General features: G+C 36.2%; 1 protein-coding gene across 14 annotated transcripts in view; it reads left to right on the top strand.

Annotated features, from left to right (window-relative positions):
- The window catches only part of LOC140501552 (palmitoyltransferase ZDHHC11-like), a 194,807-nt gene that overhangs the window by 149,175 nt on the left and 19,179 nt on the right, over positions 1–26,453 (top strand). For all 14 annotated transcript variants that reach the window (XM_072605315.1, XM_072605316.1, XM_072605314.1 and 11 more), the window contains 2 exons: positions 8,557–8,669; positions 22,717–22,772. In XM_072605315.1, the coding sequence (XP_072461416.1) occupies positions 8,557–8,669; positions 22,717–22,772 (169 nt within the window). The remainder of the gene's footprint in view (positions 1–8,556; positions 8,670–22,716; positions 22,773–26,453) is intronic.

Below are 26,453 nucleotides of genomic sequence, written 5' to 3'. Positions count from 1 at the left end.
CAGGCAATCCAGGACTTCTCAAATAAGAAGGGATGTTGGCATCAAAAGTTACATGGACCCAACTGTCACAACTATCCAAAGTTTACACATTCTTCAAGGTCCAACCTGAATTCCTGTAAGATTTATATTCTCATCATATTCTGTCATATGTAGTAAATTATCCTTTCTTTTATTTGTCTCATGCCCCCAATTAGACTATAGGCTCCTTGAGAGTAGGTCTATGCCTTCTGCTTCCCTTTACCTCTCACAGAATCCAAGTCACTACCTTGAACATGGTTGACTCATTCATTGGAAAGGTAGCTTGGTCTAGAAGATTATGACGGACCTTGAAATTAAGCATAGTGGTTTACATTTCATGTAGTCAGAAGGTAGGTTGTTTGGGGTCTGTTTGAACAGGAGAATTACATGAGATATCTGTTTTTGTTGCTGTCATTCAGTCAAGTCTGACTCTTCATGACCCTCTGGACAATAACACATTAAATTCTTCTGTTTCTAAAAGTCTGTCCAAGCTCATGTTCATTAAATAAAATGTTAAATGGGCTTGATCAGGGTCACACAGTATGTGTTAGAGGCTTGAAACTATATTTTTCTTAACTCTGAAGCAAGCCAGCTGTCTACTATGCCTTCCTTCCTCTTCCTTGTGATATATCAAAACATTAATTTATCTAAGCCTGCCCATTGCTCAAGGTAATATGGCCTCCTTGGATCTCTCCATTTCCTTTGTTTGTGCCTCTCCTGGGTACTCATTACATTTTAATTTTTGTTAGTTATTCACATTGTCTTAATTGGACTTCTGGAATCTAGGGACCCTGTAATCTTCATTTTAGAATCCCCTAGCACTTAGTGTTATGCTTTGGACATTACAAGTATTTAATAAACATCTGTTCATTTTAATTGAATCATAAGAAAGATTGTTTTACTTGCTTGCTACCGCTCTTGTCGAATCAAATGAAAATTCTGTACTTCTGTGGACTGATTCGGAGATATTTGCTTACAGTAATGGCTACCGTGCATGTGTCACTTTTACTGCTTAGATAGCATTTTAAAAAATCTGCTCTACAGTCATTATTTAGGGAGCATCTTTCATCTGCCTAGCATTCCACTGGAGAAGGGGGGCTGGGGCAGATGGAATGGGAATCTAGAGCTGTTTCTTCCCTCAATGAACTTACCATAAAATCTGAGAAATAAAAATCACAGAGAAAAATCACTAGAAAGAACCTCAGAAACCATCTAGTGCTGCTGCTTCATTCTTACAGATAAAAACACTGAGTTCCAGGGAGATCAAGTGACTTAATCTTAATTAAATGATTCAAAGTTCACACAAAAAAAATCAGAGAGGGGACTGCAACCCAGATCTTCCAATGCCTAAGCCCAGACCCCCCCTCCACTGGACTAAGCACATGAAACAATGGCAGTCCAAATGGCAAGACAAAAATCAAGATGACTGGCAATGGCCCAGGATGCAGCAGATGACCTTGGTGTCTTCAATATCTGACCAAGCTCTAAGGGCTCCACTGCTCCTGCTTCAGCTGCCTTCATGGCCACTGGAACAAATTGTTCTCATCTATCTATTCCACTGGGGAGTCTTCACATGCTTGGGGTAAACATCCCCATCACTCGCCAAAGTTACTCTCAATCTGGTTTAGCCCATCTACTGAGACAGTTTTACCAGGATGTGGTTGCTGAGCATGCTCTAGCTTCTTAGAGTCTCGGAGTTCAAATAAAAAGTTACCAGATGATAGGCAAGGGAAAACTCTGCCACTGTCCTATCCTGCCACTCTCATTTCATGAAGTAGCCTCCCTAGTATTAATTTGACATGAATATCTGAGAGTCATTCTCTACCTCTACCAAATGAAGGTCTATTTCTTGCCATTTGCTGTAGGTACAATTTGTGATACTTTCCCTGGGCATAAAAATTCTAGTTAAAGAAAATCAATTCATCAATGCTACTTTATTGAATCTAAGACAGGGATGGGGAACCTGCAGCCTTGAGGCCACATGTGGCCCTCTAGGTCCTCAAGTGCTCAGTGGATTGTGTCTTTATTTCGCATGTAATTTTTCATATTGTTGATGTTTCCATTTGAAAGTGACCCTGAAAGGATGGAGAAAAGGGGAGGGGTAGTTTCAACGTCTGTAGATTCTCAGGGATTGGAATGTATTACAATTCTTCCCACTGAGTAGTCTGCTTTTGGGAAAAAAGTCTTACTGAACATGATTGAAAGAGAGGGATAAGCATGAATTAGCTAGTATGGCTTGAAGTATATCTAAACTATGCAGGGGAAGTATTAATTTACTCTCTGCTTAAACATCTCCAGGTTGTTTTGTTTTGTTTTTTATCATATGCTTTGGAATGCTTGTTTCATTGCTGCCTTTTCAGTGACTTATAATTTATACTCAGAAAATTTTTCCTAGTCTACTTTAAGAATTTATTTTTATCTGAGACTTCTCTTTCATTAAGCCTTAGATTAGGGTGAGAGGGTGAGTCTAGTGATCTAAGAATCCAAGTAAGTACAGGTGTGTTTTCTTATTGATGCCACATTATGACGTGTCTCTACAGAGAACAAAGTAAAATTGTTATCAGCAATTATCCCCTGACTTTCATTAGGACAGTCAGATATGCTGGATAATTTTGTCAAAATAACTTTTTAGGGGTTATCAATGTGAAAATCTTCCTTTTACTTCATGTTTTACATACAGGTCACAGGTATGCTGAGTCCCAAAAGGGAAAATGTCAGATGAATTAACTAATCAATCAACAAGCATTGCCTGAGCATCCAACTATATCTAACACATCGTACTGGTCACCATAATGCGTATTTTTATTATCATTCATTACATACCTAGGCTCTGTTATTAAATTAATCCTGTACCAATGCTATATGTTTATTGTATTATCTTGGTACAGTACTTTGCACTTCTAAAGCTCTAACTGAAGCTCAAATCAAGTTTTTAGAGCATCCTCTTGAAGGATGTCTTTTCAGCTAATTTACTACAAAAGCATACGAACCGCTGGAGTACAAGTCATGATGCCAGGAGCCATGGGTTGTGTGTTTTTCCCCCACCAAAAACTATGCTAGGAATAAGAATGGAACACTTTATACTTGTTTGGCCGTAACCATCACTACCACTATTGTCTCATTATTTTTCTTTTGCAATACTTTGGAGAACTTCCCAGATAATAAACAGCTGAGAAGTAGGTGAGTGGGATAGAGTGAGAAGAGGGAGTCAGAGAACTGGAGGTTAAATCCTCATTCTGTTCTTTATTGCCTATATGACCTTGAGCCTCTCAGGGTCCTTACCAATAAAATGAAGCTATTGCTCTAGATGGCCTCTGAGGTCTCTTCTTGTTCCAAGTATTTGGCATTTTGATCCTAAGATTATCTCTCTTAAACTTTGGTACACGAGTGTAGGTATAGCCCCATTATGCAAACTGTAATCCTACCATGTCTGTCATTCTGGGTGCTTCTCATTCATGTCTTTCTTTCTTTCCTTTCCTCCCTTCTTCCTTTCCTCCCCTCTTTCCTTTATTCCTTCCTTCCTTCTTTCCTTCCTATATCCCTCTTTCTCTCTTCTTTCTTCCCTTTCTTCCTTCCTCCCTCCCTTCTTCCCTTCCTTTCTTTCTCCCTCCCTTTCCTCCCTTTCCTCCTTCCTTCCCTTCTTCATTCCTTTCTCTTCCTCTCTCACTCACTTCCTTTTTTCCTTCCTCCCTCCATCTATCCCTCTTTCTCCTTTCTTTCATTTCTTTCTTTCTTCCTTCTTCCCCTCCTCCCTCTCTTCCTTCCTCTCTGCCTTCCTTCTTTTGTTCCTTTGTTCATTCATTCATTTGTTCCTTCCTTCCTTCCTTCCTTCCTTCCTTCCTTCCTATCATTCAGTGAAAAGAATTCAAGTATCTTTGTCAAGAAGACTGAAAAAATGACCTAAAAACAATAGAGCATATAAAAAGATACAGGATTGTTTTAGGGGGTCAGATTAGTCAGTTGGAAAGGCTTCATGAGCCTTGACGTGAGCCTTGCAGAAACCTAGGAATTCTAAAGTGAGAGAAGAGCATCTTCCAGATATAGGGCAAAGGCATAGAGATGGGAGATGGAGTGCCCCATATAAGAAAAGTTAAAAATTCATTTTGGCTAGACTTTAAGCTATATAAAGTGTAATAATGTGTAAAAAGGATGGAAAGGTAGATTAGAGTCAGTCTGTTAGGGGCTTTAAATGTCAAATTGGAGTTTTTACTTATAGGAAATAAGGATTCATTGGAATTTATTGTTTTTCCAGGGGAGGAATTAGAACTTGGAGTGATGATGTATGAAGGTTAGTTGTGATAATCAAGTCAATGATTGCAAACAACTGTGATAATTAAATCAACAAGCCAAGTCAATTAGCATTAAGTACCTCTACTATATTTTAGGCACTGTGCTAAATGAGGGGGATATAAAGAAAGGCAAAAAACAGTCCCTGCCCTCTAGGTCCTTACAGTCTAATAGGAGAATTAATATTCAAACAACTATTTACAAGATAAATTGGAAATAATCAACAGAGATGAGGCACTAGCAGTTAACAAGATCAGGAAAGGCTTCTTGCACAAGGTAGGATTTGAGCTGGGATCTGAAGGAAACCAGGAGGCAAAGCGAAAGAGGAAAAAAATTCCCAGCATGGCTAGCCAGTGAATATGTATTGATATGCAAAATAGAATGTTATGTCCAAAGAACAGCAAGGAGACCATCGTCACTAGATTGTAGATTATATGGATTGGAGGAGAGGGTGAGAATACTGGAAAGTTGGGGAAGATCTGGTTAATAAAGGGCTTTAAAAGCTAAACTGAGGTTTTTATATGTAATCCTGTAGGTAATTGGGAGCAAATGGAGGGTTGTTTTTTTTTTTTTTAATAGAGGAATGATATGGTAGCTTTGTTTTAGGAAGATCAGTTTGACAACTGAGAGGAGAATACACTGAAGTGGGGATAGACTTGAGACAGGGAGACCAGCCATTAGTCTATGCCTATTGCCATACTCCAGGTGGGAGGTGATGGGACCTGACCCAAGTTGGTAGCAATGCCAGAGGAGAGAAGGGAATGTAACTCAGGCAAGAGGTAATAAGGATAAGAACCAGGATAGTAGTCATGTGAGGGAAGAAGGAGATAGATTCAAGAAACGTCATGAAGTAGAGATGACAGAATTTATTAGTGAGTTCAGAAGTCTACACTGGGTTGTTAACTTGGGTGACTAGAAGGATGATGGTACAATTAACTGAGATAAGGAAGCCTGTTTTAGGGAGAAAGATGATGAGTTTTGTTTCAAACATGTTGAGTTGAGATGTTTATAGGATTTTGGGAGGAGGAAAGGGAATAAGCTTTTATATAGCACCTACTATGGGTCAGATACTGTACAAATATTACCTTATTTCATCTTCACGACAATATTGGGAAGCATGTGCTATTATTATTATTCCCATTTTACAGTTAAGGAAACTGAGGCAAACAGAGGCTAAGTGACTTGCCCAGGGTCACACAGCTAGTAAGTATCTAAGGCTGGATTTGAACTCACATCTTCCTAACTCTAGGCCCAATGCTCTATCCACTGAGTCGTCAACTGCCTCTAGATCTGAGAAGTTCAATGTGTTGTTCTTGATATATGACTAGAACTGGAGAGAGATTAGGGCTAGGTAAGTTGATATGAGATCTGTCAGCATCAAAATTATAATTAAACATCATAGTAAATGATGAGGTTACTGAGAAAGAGTGTAGAGAAAGAAGAAGAGAGTGCTTAGAACTGAGCCTTTGTGAACACACAGAGAACATGACAGAAATGAGGGCCTAGCAGAAGGTAGATAGATAAGAAGAGAGTCCAGAAAGTAGAGGGTCACAAAAGCTGAGAGGAGAAAGTAACTGGGAAGAGGAAGTGATAAGCAATTAAATGTAGCAGAAACGTTGAGAAGGATGGGGATTTAGAAAAGATTATCATGTTTCTAACTTATGAGGAAAGGAAGATAGAGGACAATAGTTTGGAGAGATGATAGGCTCTAGAAAGCTTGAAGGTATGAGAGACTTGAACTATTTAGAAGCAGCAAGGAAGGAACCAGGAGACAGAAAAATTAAGGTAAAAGAGAGAGGAAGAGGAAGGAAAGTAGAGACAGACAGACAGAGCCAGAGAGCCAGAAAGACAGAGACAGAGAGATTTTTAAGGATCACTTGATGGAGCAGAAGAGGAGAAGAAATTCAAAGGTTAGCCACCTTATGGAATAATAGGACTAAAATAAAGGAGGTGAGAATAAATAATAATGTCATGAGGATTGTTGGATATAGAGTAGGGGACAAGCAGAGATGAGGGAGCTCACGCTGAAAAGTCCCTATTTTCTCAATTAAGTCAAGTATGATGGGAAGTGGTCAAGCACCACTGTGGTTTAGGATAAACGACTTCAGTAACAGAAAGATTAGCAACAGCTGAATAGGAGAGGTCTAAAAAAATTAGGGATAAAAAAGGTTCTTTTACTTCAGTGAGAGCCTGGTGGAGATTAAATGATATAAGTTTGTCATCGACCCAATCAGCATGATTGTGTAACTTCCTCCAGTTCCATTCTGTAGTATATGAGTAGGAGAGAAGGATGACGGATTGTAGTCCAGGGTTGGGGTTTGGCAATGTGTGCTAGGAAGTAGGACAAAGGAAAAAGTGATTTGAGAGGAAAGTGCAGAATTGAATTGGTTTACATTAGGGAAAGGGAGAACAATGAAGCTAAAGCAGGGTTGATGGCCGGGGAAATCTCTTCTTAATAATTATTTCTCAGTGAGAATTCTGGACCTGAGGCCATGATGAGGGTGAAAAATATGTTTGAGAACAGTCAGGAAAACATAGGAAAAATAGAATGATGGTGATTTTGATAAGATGAAGGAATTTCAGAGTTCATTTAAATGGAAAGAGAACAATTATGGGTGATAATTTCTACTTTACCGGGTTGTTGTGAAAATCACTCAATCAATATATATTTGCCAGGAGATATAAAGAAAGATAAAAAAAAAATAGTACCAGGCCTCATGGAACTTATATTCTAATGTAGAAGACATAAATAATTATTTGCAAGATACATTGCAGAGTAAATGGAAGATAATCAGATAATATATATGAGACTATATAATGCAGTACTGTACAAAGATGTCATTATTAACTTAATATATAATTAAAGTGAGGGGCAAGACTGAATAGTGGATAGAGAACTGGCCACAGACTCATGAAGACCTACATTCAAGTCCCTCATATGACAGAGAGTGGCTGAAGAAGTCACTTAACCCTTCCATGCCCAGGTACTCTCTGAACAGTTGCTAACTTGCATTGCTAGAAGGAGCTTCCTGCAAATCAAGGACAGAAAGAATAAATGACTGCAATCGTGAAAATATAAGGTGTTATTCATACATTAATAATTACTGAGGGGTTTTAAAAAATGAAGTTCTGAGTGTCTGATGGTCTTGATCAAGAAAGATAATTAAAGTGAAATTTAAGACTTCCTTTGCTTAGGTTAACTAGATGTGATTGAATTCTTTGCTTCAGTATACGCAGAGTATCCAGTGAGTAACCAGTGAACATAAATATACACCTAATTCTTCATAATAAGGCTCTGTCTCCTTTCAACCACCCACTTAAGTCTAAGGATAGTTTTTTTTGTGTGTGTGTTACCATTTTTGTTTTCCAAAAATATTTATAAATCATCTGATTCTTGTGTGTGCTGTAAGGAAAGGAGAAATTCAAAACTATTAAGTTGATGTTCTGTGAAGAAAGTAATGTGCTGAAGCACTACTTGCTGCTACTACTGCTGTTTTAAAAATCCATATCCACAGAATTTTTTTTTGAATTATTTATAAGGCTTTGTATAATGAGCTTCTTTATCTAAGATTTTTTCTTTTCTCTCTCTCTCTCTCTCTCTCTCTCTCTCTCTCTCTCTCTCTCTCTCTCTCTCTCTCTCTCCGCCCCCTTCCAGCCATCCTTCCTTCCTTCCTTCCTTTCTCTTTCTTTCTTTCTTTAGATTAGGTCTCCCTATCTTACCCAGGCTAGCAGTGGCCACTCACTAGCTCAATCCAACTGCTGATTCACAGGGAACCTGAGCCAGTTTTCTCTTCTTTCTGCAGCCTACTAACCCCTGCTCTCAGGGCTTACTACCTTAGTGTGAACACCCAATTGACTTTAAAATTACTGCACCTCAAAACTCCTGAGCTCAAGTGATCCATCAGTCTCAGCCTCCTCCAGCAGCACGCATTACATGCACCATTATGCCTGGCCTTCATCTAAAATTAAAACAAAAACAAAAAGCACATCTAATAGTTCTTTGAGCTAACAGAGTCACATGACTCCTTTTCAAGAATTTGTTGTTTTTCAGTCCCTTCCAGTCATGGCCAACTCTTCATGACCCCATCTGGGGTATTCTTGGCACAGACAAGGGAGTAGTTTGCCATTTCCTTTTCTACCTTTCCAAGAACACTTCAGTCTAATAATGGAACTAATCTTTTCTCTTTAGCATCCATTCCTCATTGGATGTGTTTCAATAATTCTATACTTTGCTTTGCTTTTCCCATTCAGTGTTCCGGAAACTGAGCACCTTTGATTATATGACCCAGGGACGTCAAAAGCAAAGCACAAATCTCCAAATAAAGATTTCTGCACCACTGAAGTCCTCCCGTTCTGAGTCTGAGGTAGGAACTTAATAGGCATGATTTATCTTACTTTTTTTTCATTTTTATTCTTGTGGAAATTGTAGAAAGTTGGTCAAATTGAAAAATTTATTGGCATTGCCAGGTTTAATGACAGATTCAATCACTGAGTTCTTTGTGATATACAGATCAATTGTTTTAAGGATTAATTTCTAAGAATTACTTTGCAATTATTTTTTAAAGAGTATATGTACTCTGTAATTCTGTAATTACTTTGGGATTCTATAAGACTGCTTTGTAATAATTTCATAAATTCTTTTTCTGCAAGAATTTTATAATTTTTGTAAATTTTAAGAATTCATAAAATACTTTTTGTAAGAATTTCCAATTTCTCTGTAAGAATTTACAAAATATTTGTAAAGAATACTTTGCAAGAATAAGTTGGGCCAGGTGACAACTTTTAGTTTTAGTTTTTCTCTCAATCATTCCTGAGGAAAGTCACTATTGGGTTTTTATAAATTATTTTTAAACAGAGTTGGTTAATATGTCACTTTGTTTAATTTCCTTCATGATAATTCCTATTAGTCACTGTCAGACATGGAAGAGCTATACTTAGTAGTATAGAGATATAAAATGAATTTTTGAAAAAAGTGACATAAAATATAGGCTCCCTGAGGGCAGTTAGTATTTCTTTTTTCCATGTATACCCAGCACTGTACACATAGGCCCCTAGGTGGTACAATGAATAGTGTATCAAATTTTGAGTGAGGAAGACCTCAGTTCAAATTCTGCTTCAAATACTTACTTGCTATGTGACTTTAGGCAAATCACTTAACCGCTATTTGTAAAATGGAGTTAGTCATAGGACCCAACTTCCAGGGTTCTTGTGAAGATCCAGTAAGATGATTTTGTGAAATACTTTGCAAAACTTAAAGCATTATATCAATATTGGCTAGCTCTTATTACTAGGTCTTGAAGGAAAAGGATTTCAACAATTAATTCCCCATATATGGGGAATAACCTGAACAAATCCATGGAGGTGGTAGAGCATAAGACAAGATTGGAAAGTACCGTAAATGAAATCATTTGTCCCAGCTCTGCTACTTATTTCCTGTGTAAACTTAGATAAATGAAATCATTTCACTGGGTCTCAACAAACTCATCTGGAAAACTAGGAGATAGGATTATATATCTAATGCCTTCTCCTTGATGCCCTTCTAAATACTATGCTCAGTGAATACCAAGTGTTTTGATTTGATTACAATTGAGTTTTAGAGGTCGTGCACTCCTAGAAACGAAGTGTTGGAAGAGAAACCAGCAAAGGAAACTGAGGAATGGGCTGGTACTATTGAAAAATGGGAAAAAGCAATGTTAAGGGAAGCTCAGAGAGGAGTATATTAGCACAGAAGGGGTGGTCATTAGGATCAAATGCTACAGAAAGTTAAAGAGAAAATGAAGATTTAGTAGCAAAATTGGAATTTCCTCTTAACAGGCAACCTTAGAGAGAACATTTTCAGTAAAATGGCAGTGAGGGAAGCCAGATTGAAGAAGACTAAGGAATGAAGAATGAAGGGGAGGAGAGATATAGTAAAATGGCTTAAGGGAGCAGTTAAGGGAAAATTCTGCTAAGACAGGGAAAACATGAGAATGTCAGTAAGCAGGAGGAAAGAAGCAATAGAGAAAGAAAGATGAGAAAGACAGTGAGAGACAGAGACACAGACAAAAAAAGAGACGAACAGAGACAAAGAAATACGAAGGGAAGAAGGAGAAGAAAAATACCATGAAGGTCCAAGATAGTAGTCTCAGTAAATAGTACATAAATCTGATCCTCTGAAACTGAAAAAAGAAGGGGGTTGGAAAAAATGATCTCTAAGGTACTTTCTGATTTTAAATCTATATATAAGGACATAGGAGAGATGAGAGACTTCTCAAATACTCAGTCAAATAAGATAAGAGGCCACTTGCTGAGAGAAAGGGAGGTGGAGAAAGAGGTGGAAGCTTGAGAACAGAGGGAAATTTGAATTGCTTCTCTGAAGAGGAAAATAAGGAAATGTATCAAAGATCAATGAAAGAGACTTCTGGATAATGTGACAAACAAGGTAGAAAATTAGATGTTTTCTCTGATTCCACAATTTATCAAACCTCTGCAAAAGTGAAATAATGCACCAGAGATAAAACAATTTCAGTTGTCTCCATTCTCACCCAGAATCCAAAAAATAAAATTTTTAAATGAATTTGTGCTTATCTTGAACTCATTCAGCACTTCTTCCTCACCTCCCAAGCTACCAGCAGCAAGGCTATACTAGACAATCCAAGGATGCAACTCCCAGACTTGCAACAAAACCCAACCCCACACTCTGTTCTCCTCTCCTTCTCTGCAGTGGCATAGAGATGCCACCTCCAAGCTATGAAATTTTGTTCAGACCACAACAGGCAGAGTGTTGTAGCAGTCCACCAGGATGCTGCTATCATGGCAGAATTCTGCTCTTAAAAAAAAAATCGCTGGAAAACAGAGAAGCTGAGGAAAAGGACAGGTGACAGGTCTGGGGAGTGAAATAAAGTTCAAACCCATACTCCCAACCCACCCTCATTCCAGATCCTTGGAGACCCAAATCTGAACAACAGAAATTTCCCCTGGCTTAGGAGGCAATGCTCTGAACTACCAATGAACTACCAACTCATATAACTGAGGAACAGAGGGAATGTTTGGGAGTGGTTGTGCAGAACTACACTAAGCCTGAGGGAAGACTACATAATTATAAAGGTTATGAACCAGAGCGGGAGAGTTCAGAGGAGACAGGGAAAATAGATAATAAAGAAAATAAGAGAAATGCTCTAGAAAGAGGTGAAGAAATGAAATTTGAAAAATAAAACTAATAAATAAGACCAGTTGAAAGAAAGGAGAGGAAAGGGGTATCCACTTGACTAATTGAGAGGAAATAAGGAAAGCACAAATAAATAGCCAGATAAAAACAGAAAAGAAAGAGAAGCTAATAACAAAATCCTACAGGAAAAAAGAAAACAAACTGGAGGAGATCGAGTGTGAAAGAAATTGGGCCACCTTAAAAGAAATAGGCTAAAGTAATTGAAGAAACACAGTACAATGTTTACAGAAAGAGAAGGGAAATGAAGTGAAGAACTCAACATTCAAGACAAATTGAGGAAAGAAAATATAAACCTAATTTTCATAACTTTAAAGGTGAATGTATGAAACAATCCAAAAAGAAATGAAAAATAATGACAGATTGGATAAAAAAAAGCACAAACCAGTACCATCTGTTTCTGACAAGAAACACATTTAAAAAACAGACATACATAAAATAAAGATGAAGGAATGGATAAAAAATTTATCATGCATCAAGTGAATCCAAAAAAGCAGAAGTTGCAATCATACTATCTGAAGAAAAGAAAAAACAAACATTCAATACATACAAACAAGGAAATTTTATTATGCTAAAAAGAATTGTAGAAAATACACCAATATCAGTAATAAACTAATATTTCTCCAAATGCCTTTGCATCCAAATTCATAAAGGAAACATTAACTGAGCTATAAGAAGACATAGAGTGACAGGAAACTTCAATATCTCTCTTTCAGTTAGATGTCTAACAGAAAGATAAACAAAAGGGGAAAAGTAGATTATGCAGAGTGCTGGAGAAACTAGAGTTAAAAGATTTATGTTGTCTTCTAAATGGAACTGATAATGAATATGCGTATTCTCAGTACTACATGGAACTTTTACAAAAACTGACCTGGTATTAGGGCACAGAGGTATCACAAACAAATATAAAAGTCAGAAATATCCAATACATCCTTTACATACCATAACACAATAAAAAATAGTCATAGAATCAAGTATTATAAAAGAATGTTATAGATCCAAATGGAGATTTAATAACGAAATTTTCAAAGAATAAATCACAGAAACAATAATTATGTAAAAGAAAATGATAATGATGAAATAGCAAATAATAATTTCTGGGATTTAGCTAAATCATTCCTTGGAGAAAAAGTCATGTCTCTACAAATATACATTAACAAAATAGAAAAAGAGAAGATTAATGAGTCAAATACATATTTTTTAAAATTAGGGAGCCAACAAATTAAACAAATCTAAAGTGAGCATAAAAGAGGAGATATCAAAATTTAGAGTAGAAATGCATAGAATGGAAACAAAAGAAATCCATGGAAATGATAAATAAAAATGGAAGTTTATCCTTTATGAAGACTAACAAAGTCAATAAGCCCTTAGCTAATCTCATGAAAGAGGGCCCAAAATCAAACCAATAAAATAATGAATAAACAAGGTGAAATGACAAGGAAAAAACTAGAAGAAACAAAAAGAATAATTAGGACATATTATACACATATATGCTAACAAAACAGAAAATCCAAAATAAATGGAGAATATCATGAAAAATATAAAATACCCAAACTAGAAGACCAGAAAGATAACTTATCTGGTAGATTCATGAGAGAATTCTATAATACTTGTAAATAATTCGTACCCATATTTCACAATGTGCTTTAAGAAATGACTATAAAATAAACCCTCAAAACTTAACAGTATTTCTATGTAATAAGAAAACCTAAGAAGCAAAAACAGAAAGAAACATTCTACTTCAAGTAACTTCAAAATGTATAACATATCTGGGGACTGACCTTCCAAAGCACAGATAAGACTTGTATAGATTCAATTACCAAATGTCCATTAAAGAAATAAAGAACTTAAATATCTGGAGGAAGATTCAGTGCTCATGGCTAGGCCACGCTAATATAATAAAAACAATAATACTACCAGAGTTAATATATACTTTTAATGCTATTCCAATTAAATTACCAATGGAATGCTTATACAATTTGATTAAATAGTAACAAAATTCATTTGGAAAAACAAAAAATCTAGAATATACAGGTAAATGATAAAGGAAATGGGGATGAAGGAGAAATAGCACTTCCAGACTTCAAACTATATGATAAAGCAGCAGTCGTCAAAATCATCTGGTATTAGTCAAAAAATAGAGAGATGGATTAATGGAACAGACTAGACAAGAGAGGATCAGAAACCATGGGACACAACAACCAAGTATTTGATAAAGCAGAAAACATACATTATCTAATTCAAACATAAATCTGAATTTTTTAAAATTGCTATAAAAACTGGAAAGCCTTCTGGCAGAAATTAGACCCAGACCAATACCTTACACCATATTCCACAATACACTCTAACTGGATACAAAACCTTAATATTATAAATCATATTATTTAAAAAAATTAGAAGAGAAGGAAAACACAGACCTTTCACAGTTATGGGTATGAAATATTTTCTTAACCAAAAAAAAGATGAAGTAGATAACGTTGATTACATGAAACTGACAAACTTCTGCATCTTGTTTCTAAGATAAGAGGAGCAGTGGTCAAATGGGAGGGAAATCTTTGTATCAAATGTCTCTGATAGAGGTTTGATATTCAAGATGTATACATTTTATATGTGTTTGTGTTTTGACTAATGATTAATGGCCAATCCCCAATAGATAAATGATCAAAGAATATAAGGAAATACTTGCCAAAAGAAGAATTGCAAAGTATTTTCGACTACATGAAAGAATAGTACAAATCACTAATAATAAGAGAAATGAAAACCAAAACAACCCTGTGGTTTCACCTCACAGCCTGAAAATTGGCAAAGATGACAAATAATGACAATAGTTCATGTTGGAGTGGTCGTGGAATGATAACCACAATAATACATTGTTGGTGGAGCTATGTGACCTTTTGGAAAGGTCAAGTCCAACTCCAAAGAGTTGGAGACAAAGTAGATGACCATCAATTGGGGAATGACTAAACAAATTGTGGTACATGAATGTAATATAAGGAATGATGCATGCGATGAAAAGCAGAGCTAAGGAAACAATATATGCAATAACTATGACAAGGTAAATGGAAAGAACTACCCAAAACTTCAAAAGTGAATGTAACAAATTTATAAAGATCAAGCATGACTTGAACAAAGAGATACGATAAGATGCTACGAACCCATTCCTTGTGTAAGTGAGATGTCTACAGGTGTCACACATTGCACGTTTTCAGACTTTTTGAATGTATTAATACGGGATACTGATTTTTTTTATCTTAAAAAAAAACGCTATCTGTTACAGAATGGCTCTCTGGAAGAGCAAGGAAGAGGGATACTGAGGATAACTATGATAAAATTATATATGATAAAAACTATGATAAAATAAAATAAAAATTTATTTTAAAAAAACAAACAAATAAAGATCAATGAAAGGGTTTTGTTGTTCAGTCATTCTAGTTGTGACTGATTCTTTGTGATCCTATTTGAGATTTTCTTGGCAAAGATACCAAAGTGATTTGCCATTTCCTTCTCCAGTGGATTAAGGCAAACAGAGGTTAAGTGACGTGTTCAGGGTCATACAGCTAGTAAAGTAGCTGAGTTCACATGTGAACTCAGGAAGATGAGCTGGGCATTCTATCCACTGTACCATCTCATTTCCCCTGAAAGGGTTGCTTGGCAGCAATTAAGACTCAGTTGGATTCACATAGCAAAAATTTATCGTAAACTCAGTCCATGTGGTTTTCCTCCAGCAAGGATTAATTCAGTAGTTTAGAAGTGGAAGCAGAAAAGGTTCACAGTAGAGAACACATGGAATTAGGGATTAACAAGATAGAAACAGAAAGGCAAAGGAGTTGGGGATACAAGTATGGAAACACATCTTGTCAAAAATGACTCACTGTAAGATGAATAGATTTTCTGATCATCTGAAACAGAGCCTTTATTTAACCTCTCTTCCTTGCTGCCTTTAGAGTGGGTCTCAAGTCTGAGATGGAAAAGTTAAGGAGAACTGGCATATAAAAAGTTTCTGTCCACAGTAAAGTTATTCCTAGGGGAGCACTCTTAGCTCAATTATATCATTGCTTTGAAAATGAAAGCACTCGAATAGAAAATAAACTTTGATAAACAAAACCTCCCATATTAGAAAGTATTGTACTTATTCTCTATTAATCTCTTTGACTGATTTTAATCATAAGACATTCTATTTCTGCAAATAAATCTCTTCTTCCAGTGAGCCACCATTTCTAGTTGCTGCAGGCTACAATTAAAGACAGTTGTGTGGGGGCAGTGAGATTTTCAAACATAAATAATGAGATTTTCAAATCTTGAATAGTTAATTGAACCTCATCTGTGAGACAGATGGGAAATAAGGTGTCTGAATCCATTGTCTGTTCTTGGCAGCCTCTTCAGCTTTGTTTCTAGTAATGATCACTAGCATAACTACAGAGAGTTTCAAACATAACCTTCAGTCAATACTCTGTTTATGAGAATGGTGAGTCTTTCATGTAGAAGGTATATGTATGTAATATAACTGGTATTTTCACTAATCAGGCTTCTGTTCCACCAAATGCATGTTCCTATAACTGCCTGTTATGTAGTATGTATCGCTACATTGCCTGTAAATTTAATCCATAGAAAGAGCTAATAAATAGAAATATGTATAGAATAATGTGTGTGTGTGTGTGTGTGTGTGTGTGTGTGTGTGTGTGTAAACACCCATTTGTGTCTAATGGTAGCCATCTCTAGGGTGGGGTGAGGGAAGGGAAGGAAAAAAAGAAATTCAGATGATAATTTTATTGGATATTTGAAAGAAATAGCAAATTGTGCATAGTAGATTTGCAGTTTCATACGCAAACATCCGTTTATTGTGCTATGTTGTAGAAATGCTTGTTTGGTTCCATAAATTAATTTCTCTTTAAATTCCATTGCACAACTGTGGAGAAAAGGTCTTTGTTTGGGTCTCAAAAGGTGAAAGACACAGATATAGCTCAAAAGATTTTTAATTTCTGGAGTTTTTTGATGAATAACTTCCCCTTTTCTGAAAAGACATACGAAAATGAATTTATGATATGAGAATGATTTTATGAAATGTGGAAATATATATTTTAGGTAGACACTAGTATAAACCATTCAAAAAAATTACCTGTGATTTCATGAGTCCTTTAATACCATTAACCTGAGTCCCATTAACATGGGACTCTCTCCTTTTTGGTGGAATAAAGGTCCCATGCCAGCAGCAATGAGGGGTGGAAGAGAGTCTGAAAAGAGCAGGGCTCTCCTCTCTCTAGTTTTTACCAATTCCACCCTACTCTCACATAGCAGGAGGGGTGGAAGACCGATCCAATGAGGAGAGAGTCTCATACCCATGGGCTCTGGGACTCAGGTTAAAATTATTTAAAACTTCTGCTGAGGGAATTTCCTCTATCATAGCATAAAATAATTATTTAATGAGAATGTAGATGAGGTTTGCCCAAGATCACACAGATAGCAATTTGGGACAAGCCTGATATTTGAACACTAGTCTCCCCAACTAAAAGGCTGTCTCTCAATCCACCACTCCAGGATGCATTTAAATTTTTTAAATACATCTATTTTTTATTTATTTTGTTAAATGCTTCCCAATTACATGTAAAAAAAATTAACACTTATTTTTTTAAAAAATTTGATTTCTAAATTCTCTCCCTCCCTCCCAATTCTTTGAGAATGCATAGATATTGATTTCTTTGTGAAGTCATACAAAACATATTTCCGTATTAGCCATGTTGCAAAAGAAAACACAAACAAAATAAAGAAATAAAAACAAAGTAAAAGTATGCTTCATTTTGCAATGAGAGTTCATCAGTTCACTCTCTGGAAGTGGACAGCATCTTTCATAAGTCCTTCAGAACTATCTTGGATTATTATCTTGATCAGAGTAGCTAAGTCTTTCAGTTGATCATCCTCACAATGTTATTCTTACTGTGTATAATGTTCTCCTAGTTCTGTTCATTTCACTTTACATGAGTTCATATAAACCTTCCCAAACTTTCCTGAAACTACTCTGCTCATCATTTCTTTTAACATAATATATTCCATCACAATCATATATCAAAACTTATTCAGTTATTCCCTAATTGATAGCATCCTTTCAATTTCCAATTCTTTGCCACCACAAAAAGAGATGCTATAAAATTTTTGTTTTTGCACAAATAGGTACTTTTGCCTTTTCTTTGATCTCTTTGGGATACAGACCTAGTAGTGGTATTACTGGGTCAAAGGGTAAGCACAATTTTATAATCTTTTGAGCATAGTTCCAAATTGTTCTCCAGAATGGTTGGATCAGTTCGCAACTCCTCCAACAGTGCATTAGTATGCCAATTATTCCACATTCCAGTCAGCATGTCATTTTCTTTTTCTGTCATGTTAACCAATCTGATAGGTGTAAGGTAGTATATCAGAGTTATTTTAATTTGCATTTCTCTAATCAATGGTGATTTAGAGCATTTTCATGTAACTACGGATACCTTTGATTTCTTCTTTGGAAAACTGCCCATTCATATCCTTTGGCCATTTATCAACTAGAGAATGGCTCTTATTTTTATAAATTTGACTCAGTTTTCTATATGTTTGAGAAATGAAACCTTTATCAGAGAAACTGCTATAAAATTTTCCCCCAACTTCCTGTTTTCTTTCTAATTTTGGCTGCATTAGTTTTGCTTGTCCCAAAACTTTTTAATTTCATGTAATCAAATTTATCTATTTTACTTCCCACAATCTGCTCTCTCTTTTTTTTGGTCATAACCTCTTCCTTTATCCATAGATCTGACAAGTACATTTTCCCATACTCTTCTAATTTACTTATATCACCCTTTATGTTCAAATCATTTACTCATTTTTACCTTATCATGGTATATGGTGTGAGATGTTGGTCTATTCCTAGTTTCTGCCAAACTGCTTTACAGTTTTCTCAGCAATTTTTGTCAAATGCTGAGTTCTTAAACCAAAATATAGAATCTTTAGGTTAATCAAACACTACTACTGCATATTGTGTACCTAATCTATTCCACTGATCCAATGTTCTATTTCTTAGCCAGTACCAAGTTGTTTTGATGACTATTATTGTTTAGTCATTTCAGTTATGTCCAATGCTTTGTGACCCTGTTTGCGGTTTCCTTGGCAAAGATACTGGACTGGTTTCCAAAATGATTTTTCAGAAGAGGAAACTGAGGCAAACATGGTTCAGTGACTTGTCCAGGGTCAAATGGTTAGTAAATGTCTCAGGCCAGATTTCAGCTTGGGTGTTCCTGATTCCAGGCCTGGAATTTTATCCATTATACCATCCAGCTGCCCTGCTCTGATGATTACTGCTTTGTAATATAGTTTGAAATCTAGAACTACTATAGGCTATCTTTCTTCAGATATTTTTTGATTGATTCCCTTGATATTCTTGACCTTTTGTTCTTCTAGATGAATTCTGTTACTATTTTTTTTTCTAGCTCTATAAAATAATTCTTTGGTAGTTTCACTGGTATGGCACTGAATAAATAAAGTAGCTTAGGCAGAATTGTCATTTTTTATTATATTGGTTTGGCTTACCCATGAGCAATTAATATTTGTTTAATTCTTTATTTGTGTGAAAAGTATTTTGTAACTGTGTTCATATAATTCCAGGGTTTGTCTTGACAGGTAACTCCCAAGTATTTTATATTGTGTGCAGTTATATTGAATGGATTTTCTCTATCTCTTGTGGCTGGGATTTGTTTGTAGTATGTAGAAAGACTGGTGATTTTTGTGGGTTTATTATATATCCTACAAGTTTGCTGAAGTTGATCATTATTTCAATTAGTTTTTTAGTTGATTCTCTAGGGTTTTCTAAGTATACCATCATAATATCTACAAAGAGTGATAGATTTGTTTTCTCATTGCCTATTTCTTCAATTTCTTTTTTTCTTGTATTATTGCTATAACTAGCAATTATTATACAATGTTGAATAATAGTGATGATAATGAACATTCTTCCTTCACTCCTGATCTTACTGGGAAGACTTCAAATTTATCCCCATTATAAATAATGCTTCCTCTTGGATTTAGATGGAGGCTATTAATCATTTCAGAAAGGGTCCATTAGGAATGGGTTTTGTATTTAGTCAAAGACTTTTTCTTCATCTAAAGATATAATCATATGGTTTATGGGGGTGTTTTTGTTATTGATATGGTCAATTATGCTTGTAGTTTTCCTAATATTGAATCACTTCTGCATTCCTGGTATAAATTCCACCTGGTCACAGTGTGTGAACTTTGTTATACGTTGCTATAATCTGTTTGCTAGTATCTTATTTAATATTTTTGTATCAACATTCATTAAGGAAATTGGTCTATGGTTTTCTTTATCTTTATTTGCTCTCCCTGGTTTAAGGGACATATTTTTGTCATCAAAGAAATTTATTAGGACTCCTTCTTTACCTATTTTTAGGCTTCATTTTGATAGAAACTATATCCTCCAGCAGATTGCTTTTCCTCTCTGGAACTCATTTTCCTCATCTGTAAAATGAGGGGGGTGAAACTAAATGATTTTTAAGGTCTCTCAAAACTCTAAATCCAATGATTCAGTAGAAAAAAATTTCAAGTCTATGGAAGCATTTTCTCTCTTCTACAATCAGCTTTGGCCTTACATCATTTTCTGAACAGCATAATTTACCATAAGTTGGATATTTCCAGTGTTATAGTAAACTTCCATTCCCAGTTATGCCCTCCATATGGGAATGGACATTCTTTAGATTCTGAGGAGTATTTTCTCCCTCAATATGATTTTGACCTGGTCAAAAAGGGCAATGATTTGACTGCCCCAGTGCCTAAACTCCCAATAACTAGTAGAAGAGCTACTGATACACATTTACACATATCCATACATACATACGTATTATGCAGAAATATCATATATAATGTGGAGTGACTCTACACATACATATGTGTGCACGCATATATACATGTATATATGTACACATACACACACACACCATATGGTATTGGGTATACATGTTCCCTAAACCGAACTTTGTGTCAATAGAAAATAGGAAATATTCATGTGAACCTCTTCTTACTCCTAAAGCTGGAGAAAACGAAATTTGGCAATTTCTTTGTGATTTTACCATTGTACATAGAAAGATGATGCATCTGGGGAGAAATAAATGGCTGAATATAAGCCTAGATAATAGTTGCTTAATAGAAGAACTAGAATCACCTTACAAAATATTAAGTGAATGTATGCATTAAAAAAACTTTTATTACAGTTTACTATGTGTTAAGCACTAAGCTTCTCCTAGAATACAAAGACAAGCAAGAAGACAGTCTCTGACCTCAAGAAGCTTACTTTCTAGCAGGAGAAGACAATACATAGAGAGGAACAGTGTCAAGAGAGACAAAGAACTATGGAATCTGAATGCAGATCAAAGCATATTTTCTTTTTCTGTTTGTGTGTATTTTGCCTTTTCTTTCTTGTGGTTTTTCCCTTTGGTTCTGATTCTTCTTTACAACATGACTAGTGTGGAAGTATGTTTAATATAATTGTACATGTATAGCCTATATCAGATTGCATACCAACTTGGGGAGAGGGCAGTGAGGGAGAGGACAAATTTAGAACTCAAAATCTTATAAAAGTGAATGTTGAAAACTAAAAATAAATCATTTTTTTTAAAAGAGAGAGGAGCATTTTGAACAGAGGAGTCATAAAAATGGTGACTAGAAACACAGGGCAAATGGTTGATTTGTGGGGGTTTACAGAAATGCTTCACAAAGTCATAATTGTCTGTCCCTCTCTGCTGCCTGTCATAAGAGGCACATAGGCTGATACGTTCTAATTAGCTCATGCTCACCCTTAGATCGGACCAGATAACTGAGCCATCAATGTGTCACATGATTTAGTAGATCTAAAGGCCATCATATGATTTGAGGTACAAAAGTCACTGAGTAGACTATTAGAATAGAAAATCCATGGAATGGAAATGATGTTGCAAAACACCAACAATATTATGCAATGTTGCCATACACTAGCTCTACATATCTATGCCATTTCCTACTTTTGGACCATAAGCTTCATGAGGTCAGGGACCATTTCTTATCTAAATAATGTATCTCCCCTAGCATATAACATAGTACTCTGCAGATAGAAATCACTTCATAAAGACTGAGTGGTTATATTGTGGAATACCAAGACAGTGTTTTTGCTCCAGGCATAAAATACAAGACACAAAAAAAAAAAAACCACATGTAGAACTCTCAGATATCAAAGCCAGAGACCTGACTTGTCTTATATTCCTCCTGAACCTAGGAGTATGCACACCCGACTTGAAAGTGCAGGACCCCAAAATGAAGGGAGTTAGAGTTAATGGTAAAGCTTGGAAAATCCAAAGACAGACTTCACCTGCTTCATAATATTTTCTGGAGCCTACCCCAAGATGTGACTTGTAAAATCATCTCAAGCATTATTGGTCACCTGTGTGTAATAGGCTAACAACTTCGTTGTGGCATGTTTGATATGCATACATACATATATACATATAGATATATATATATACACGTGTGTATATACCTATATCACATATGCTTTTATTTGGTTCTAAAGGCTACAGAATGTTAGCTTTTTGTTTATACCACTGAAATTAATGGTTAGGGGTTATCTTTCATGGTGGCCTTACAAGTTATATCAATGATCCCTTGATGCTTCTTACCTTAATCATCTTTGCCTAAACAAGACAAGACATAATCTCTGTAAAGTATGATGATTTCCCAGGAGAATACATAATTCACTAATGACAAGGTACCTTCCTAACAACCTGCATTTTATTTGGGGCAATACAGATAGACATGCTATGTGCCTTCTCCATACCTACTTCTCTTCCCCTTTCTTCCCCTCACCTCCCACCCCTCCAGATGCAAATACATACCCACACCTAGACCCACACCCCCATCCATGCCAGGAGGGAGGAAATAAATGAAGATTTGGCATGTTTCCTAGTATAGAGCAATCACTTTTTCCTGCTAAATAATGGTACTTTAGTCAGGGGTAAGGAACCTGCAGCCTTGAGGTCATATGTGGCCCACTAGATCTTCAAGTTGCAGCCCTTTGACTGAATCCAGACTTTGCAGGTTCCCCAGCCCTGGACTAGGTCAATGTTTTCTACACCTTACTTCTCAAAAGTCAATAATATGAAGTATGAGAAAAGTAAAATGTAACCAATCTTTTCTTTCATTTTAAGAATGAATCAGGTGAACAGAAAAAAAGACCTAAAGCTCAAGATTCATCTGAAAAGAGGTAAGTATTTAAATAAATTGGGCTGATTTTTAATCCCTAAAAGTAAAAGCAACTTCCACTACTTAACTTATTCAAATTTCACAGAACTATAATTTCCCCTAAAAATGTTATCAAAATAACCTATGAAGGTAGAAATCCATAAGAATAAAATATATTTGTTTTCTGTGAAATTATCAATATTTCAATTAAAGTTCCTTGAGGCTAGTAAATTTTTCGCATATAACGGTATATGTTTCCAATTTAACTATAGTATCTCATTAATCAGGCTTCTAGTCAACAGGGAATGAATGTGTTGATAACTAGTTAATCTTCAGTTTTTATGTTGTGAAGCTTTGCCAAGTAATTCTGAGAAAGAATGTACAGCTATCTCAGGAAGTGACCTATTTGGGGTTCAATGATTTTTTTAAATTTAGTGCATGGGATCTACTTAGCAAAAGACTTCTAAGTAAATGCCCATAAAATATAAGTGCTTATTTTAATGTATACATATATATGTTAAATATTTATTAGATTATAGGCACATCTTGCTATGGTTGCCCATGCTGATATTTGTTTCAGGTAATAAGCTTTTCTTGAGCATTTCCTGTCATTTTAACTTTGTGGCCAAGCCATCATCCTCTCAAACCAAACAAAATCTAATTGGCGTTTATAAAGTGTCTACTCTGTTCCAGGCACTGTGCTGGGTGCTGTTGACACAACAAGGAAGGTGAATTAACTACTTTCTTCAAAGAGCTTATATTCTAGAAGAATAAAATCACAAAACTTGAGAGTTATATCAACCTCAAGGACCAGCTAGTCTAAATCTTATCCCTAAGCAACTTTCACTGTAACATATCCAACAAATGCTCATCCAACCTCAGCATGAAGTAAGGGATCCGCCATGTCTTGAGGCAGCCCTAGGGAAATGTTTTACTGCCTAAATTTCCCTCTGTACCTTCCACACATTACTTCTAACTCTGCTTTCTGTGCCATGCCTCACTACTACTATGGTCCAAGTTTAAGGCTATTCCTTCCATGAATGCTGTGTGTTCTTGTGGGAAGATGTGAATCAGGTTCTTAGGAGAAGGTTTTGCATTAGCTATCTTTACCATGTTATCTGCCCTCTGGGGACCTGGCCTGCCAATTCAGACAAAGGTGGAGAAAGTCTGGTCTATTTCTTCCACATCTTCTTCTTCCTCTTCCTTATCCTCCTCCCCCTCCTCCTACGACATGGGCATAAGGCACTTCATCATCCCACTCTCTTCTAGAATTCTCTCCAGCTTATCAATGTCCTTCCCAAACTGTGGCCCCCAGAACTGAATACAATACAACTGTATGCCATGGCAGGGTATGACAGGACTGTCACCACCACCTTATTCATGAAATCTACACATTTCTTAGTGTGTAGCTCAAGGTCCCATTAGTTTTGGGCTGCACTACTGATTCACATAAAGTTTGAAGTTCACTTGATCTTTTTCAGATAATTTGCTCTCTACAAATACCTTCTCCATCTTATACTTCAGAATTTGATTCTTTGAATTAGAGTGTAGGACTGTACATATATTTCTCTTGAATACCATCTTATTAGGTTAAGCCCAATGTCCTAGTTTGTCAACATCTTTGTAGATCTTAACTCTGTCAATAACTGTGCTAATTTCCTCTCTTAACTTTCATCTGCAAAGTGGATAATCCTGCTTTCTATATCTTCATCCAAGTCATTGACAAAAATATTATCCAATTTATCTAATTGATAAAACCATTTATCCATTGAAAAAATTTGTCCAGGTTAATGATAAAAATATTACACAGTACAGGGCCAAACACAGACGCCTAGTATAATCTACCAGAGACTTCCTGCCAAATTGACATTTGTCTATTAGTTTTTGAGTTCAGCATTCAGCCGTTTCTGAATTCATCTGCTTAATTGAAAGATACATCATACAGGTAGCTAAAAAGGAAAGAGAAAGAACTAACAACCTGCAGAGAACAGGAAAGGCTTTCTATGAGAGGTAGTGATTAAGCTGAGCCTTGCAGGAAGCTAGGAATTATAAAAAGCACAGGTTGAGGAGGGACTGCATTCCAGATGTGGGGGATATGCCATAATACAGATGACAGGAGATGGAATGCAAATTCCAAGAACTACAAGTAAGCTAGTTTGGTCAAAACATTGCAAGTGCATTAAAGGGAACCATGTGCTATAAGCTTGAGAAGGTAGGCTGGAGTCAGTGAAGGACTTCCTTTTTTAGCTGAGGAGTTTGTAAGCAGGGGAATGAAATGGTCGCTCTTCTTACTTACTTGGGTGCTAAATATAAATATACATCCATATATATGTCTCTATATGTGTGTGTATATATATACATATATATATTTAGAATTTCAATGTTTGCAAAGCTCTTTGTATACATATAAATTCATTAGCATGGTAATAGAGAAAACAGGATGATTCCAAATCCAGCATTCTTTTTCATTGGGGTCAGCAAGATAGAATCCCTGCCCTCACTGAGTTTACAATCTCCTAGTGGGATAGGACAAATCCAGATATCTTACTCACAAAGAGGAAAGCAATTATAATCTCACTTAGCAAAAAAAAAAAATGTATAAATACAAATCATGTAAGCTTCAAGATTCTGCTCACAAGCAACAGTTTATAAATGTCTTACAGATTTAGTTTTTTCTTTTTTTTCCTGGGTTGTTAAGGCCAAAGAATTCATCTCCAAATGGTCTGACTACTGAATTAAGTCTCTCTGTACTGAGGTCAACAAGCATTCATTAAGTGCCTATGGGCCAGGCATTGTTGCAGATGTAAAGAAAAGCAAAAGAACAGACTGGATTCTAAAGGAGCTTACAGTCTAATGGGAGAGACAACATGTAACCATGTACAAAGTATCAACAGGAGAAGCTGAGGTTAGTCTCAGAGGGAAGGCACTAAGATTAAGGAGGAACAGGAGAGGTTTCTGGCAGAAGGTAGAACATCAGCTGAGACCTGAATGAAGCCAGGGAAGCCAGAAGCCAATTGGTAAAACATTCCAGTCATGGAGACAGCCTGTAAAAAGTGCCTGGAATCAGGAAATGAAGGGTCTTGTTTGAGGAACAGCAAGGAGAACAGGGTCACTGGTGAGGGTGTGAGGTACAAGGAGAATGGAAAGGTAGGGAGGGCCAGGTTATGAAGGGCTTGAAACTAATACAGCAAATTTGATATTTGATGCTGAAGGCAATAGAGAGCCACTGACACTGGTAGAATAGGAATATGACATGGGCAGGAAGATCATTTTGATGGCTGAATGGAGGATGGATTGAAGTAGAGAGAGAACTGAGGCAGGGAGACCAAACAGCAAGCTGCTGCAATAATAGTCCAATTGAGAGGTGAATAGGGGTCTACACCAAGGTGGTGGCAGTGTCAGAGGAGAGAAGGAAACATACAAGAGAGGTGTGATGAGGATAGAAATGATAGAATTTGACTATAGAATGTATATAATAGGGAGATGTGAGACTGAGGAATTGAGGATGACCCCTGGGTTACAAGCTCGTGTGATTAGGAGGGTAGTACCTTTGACAGTAACATGAAAGTTAGGAAAAGGGTATCATTTGGGAAGAAAGAAAACAAGTTTATTTGGTAATGCTGGCACTCAGAGGGCAAACAGCCTGTTTGGACTGTTGGACTATATGTGAAGCCCTTCTAGAATGGCAGAACCTGCCAGTGCC

This window comes from Notamacropus eugenii, chromosome 4, assembly GCF_028372415.1.
Source record: "Notamacropus eugenii isolate mMacEug1 chromosome 4, mMacEug1.pri_v2, whole genome shotgun sequence".
NCBI lineage: Eukaryota > Metazoa > Chordata > Mammalia > Diprotodontia > Macropodidae > Notamacropus > Notamacropus eugenii.
This window is presented reverse-complemented; position numbering and strand designations above follow the sequence as displayed.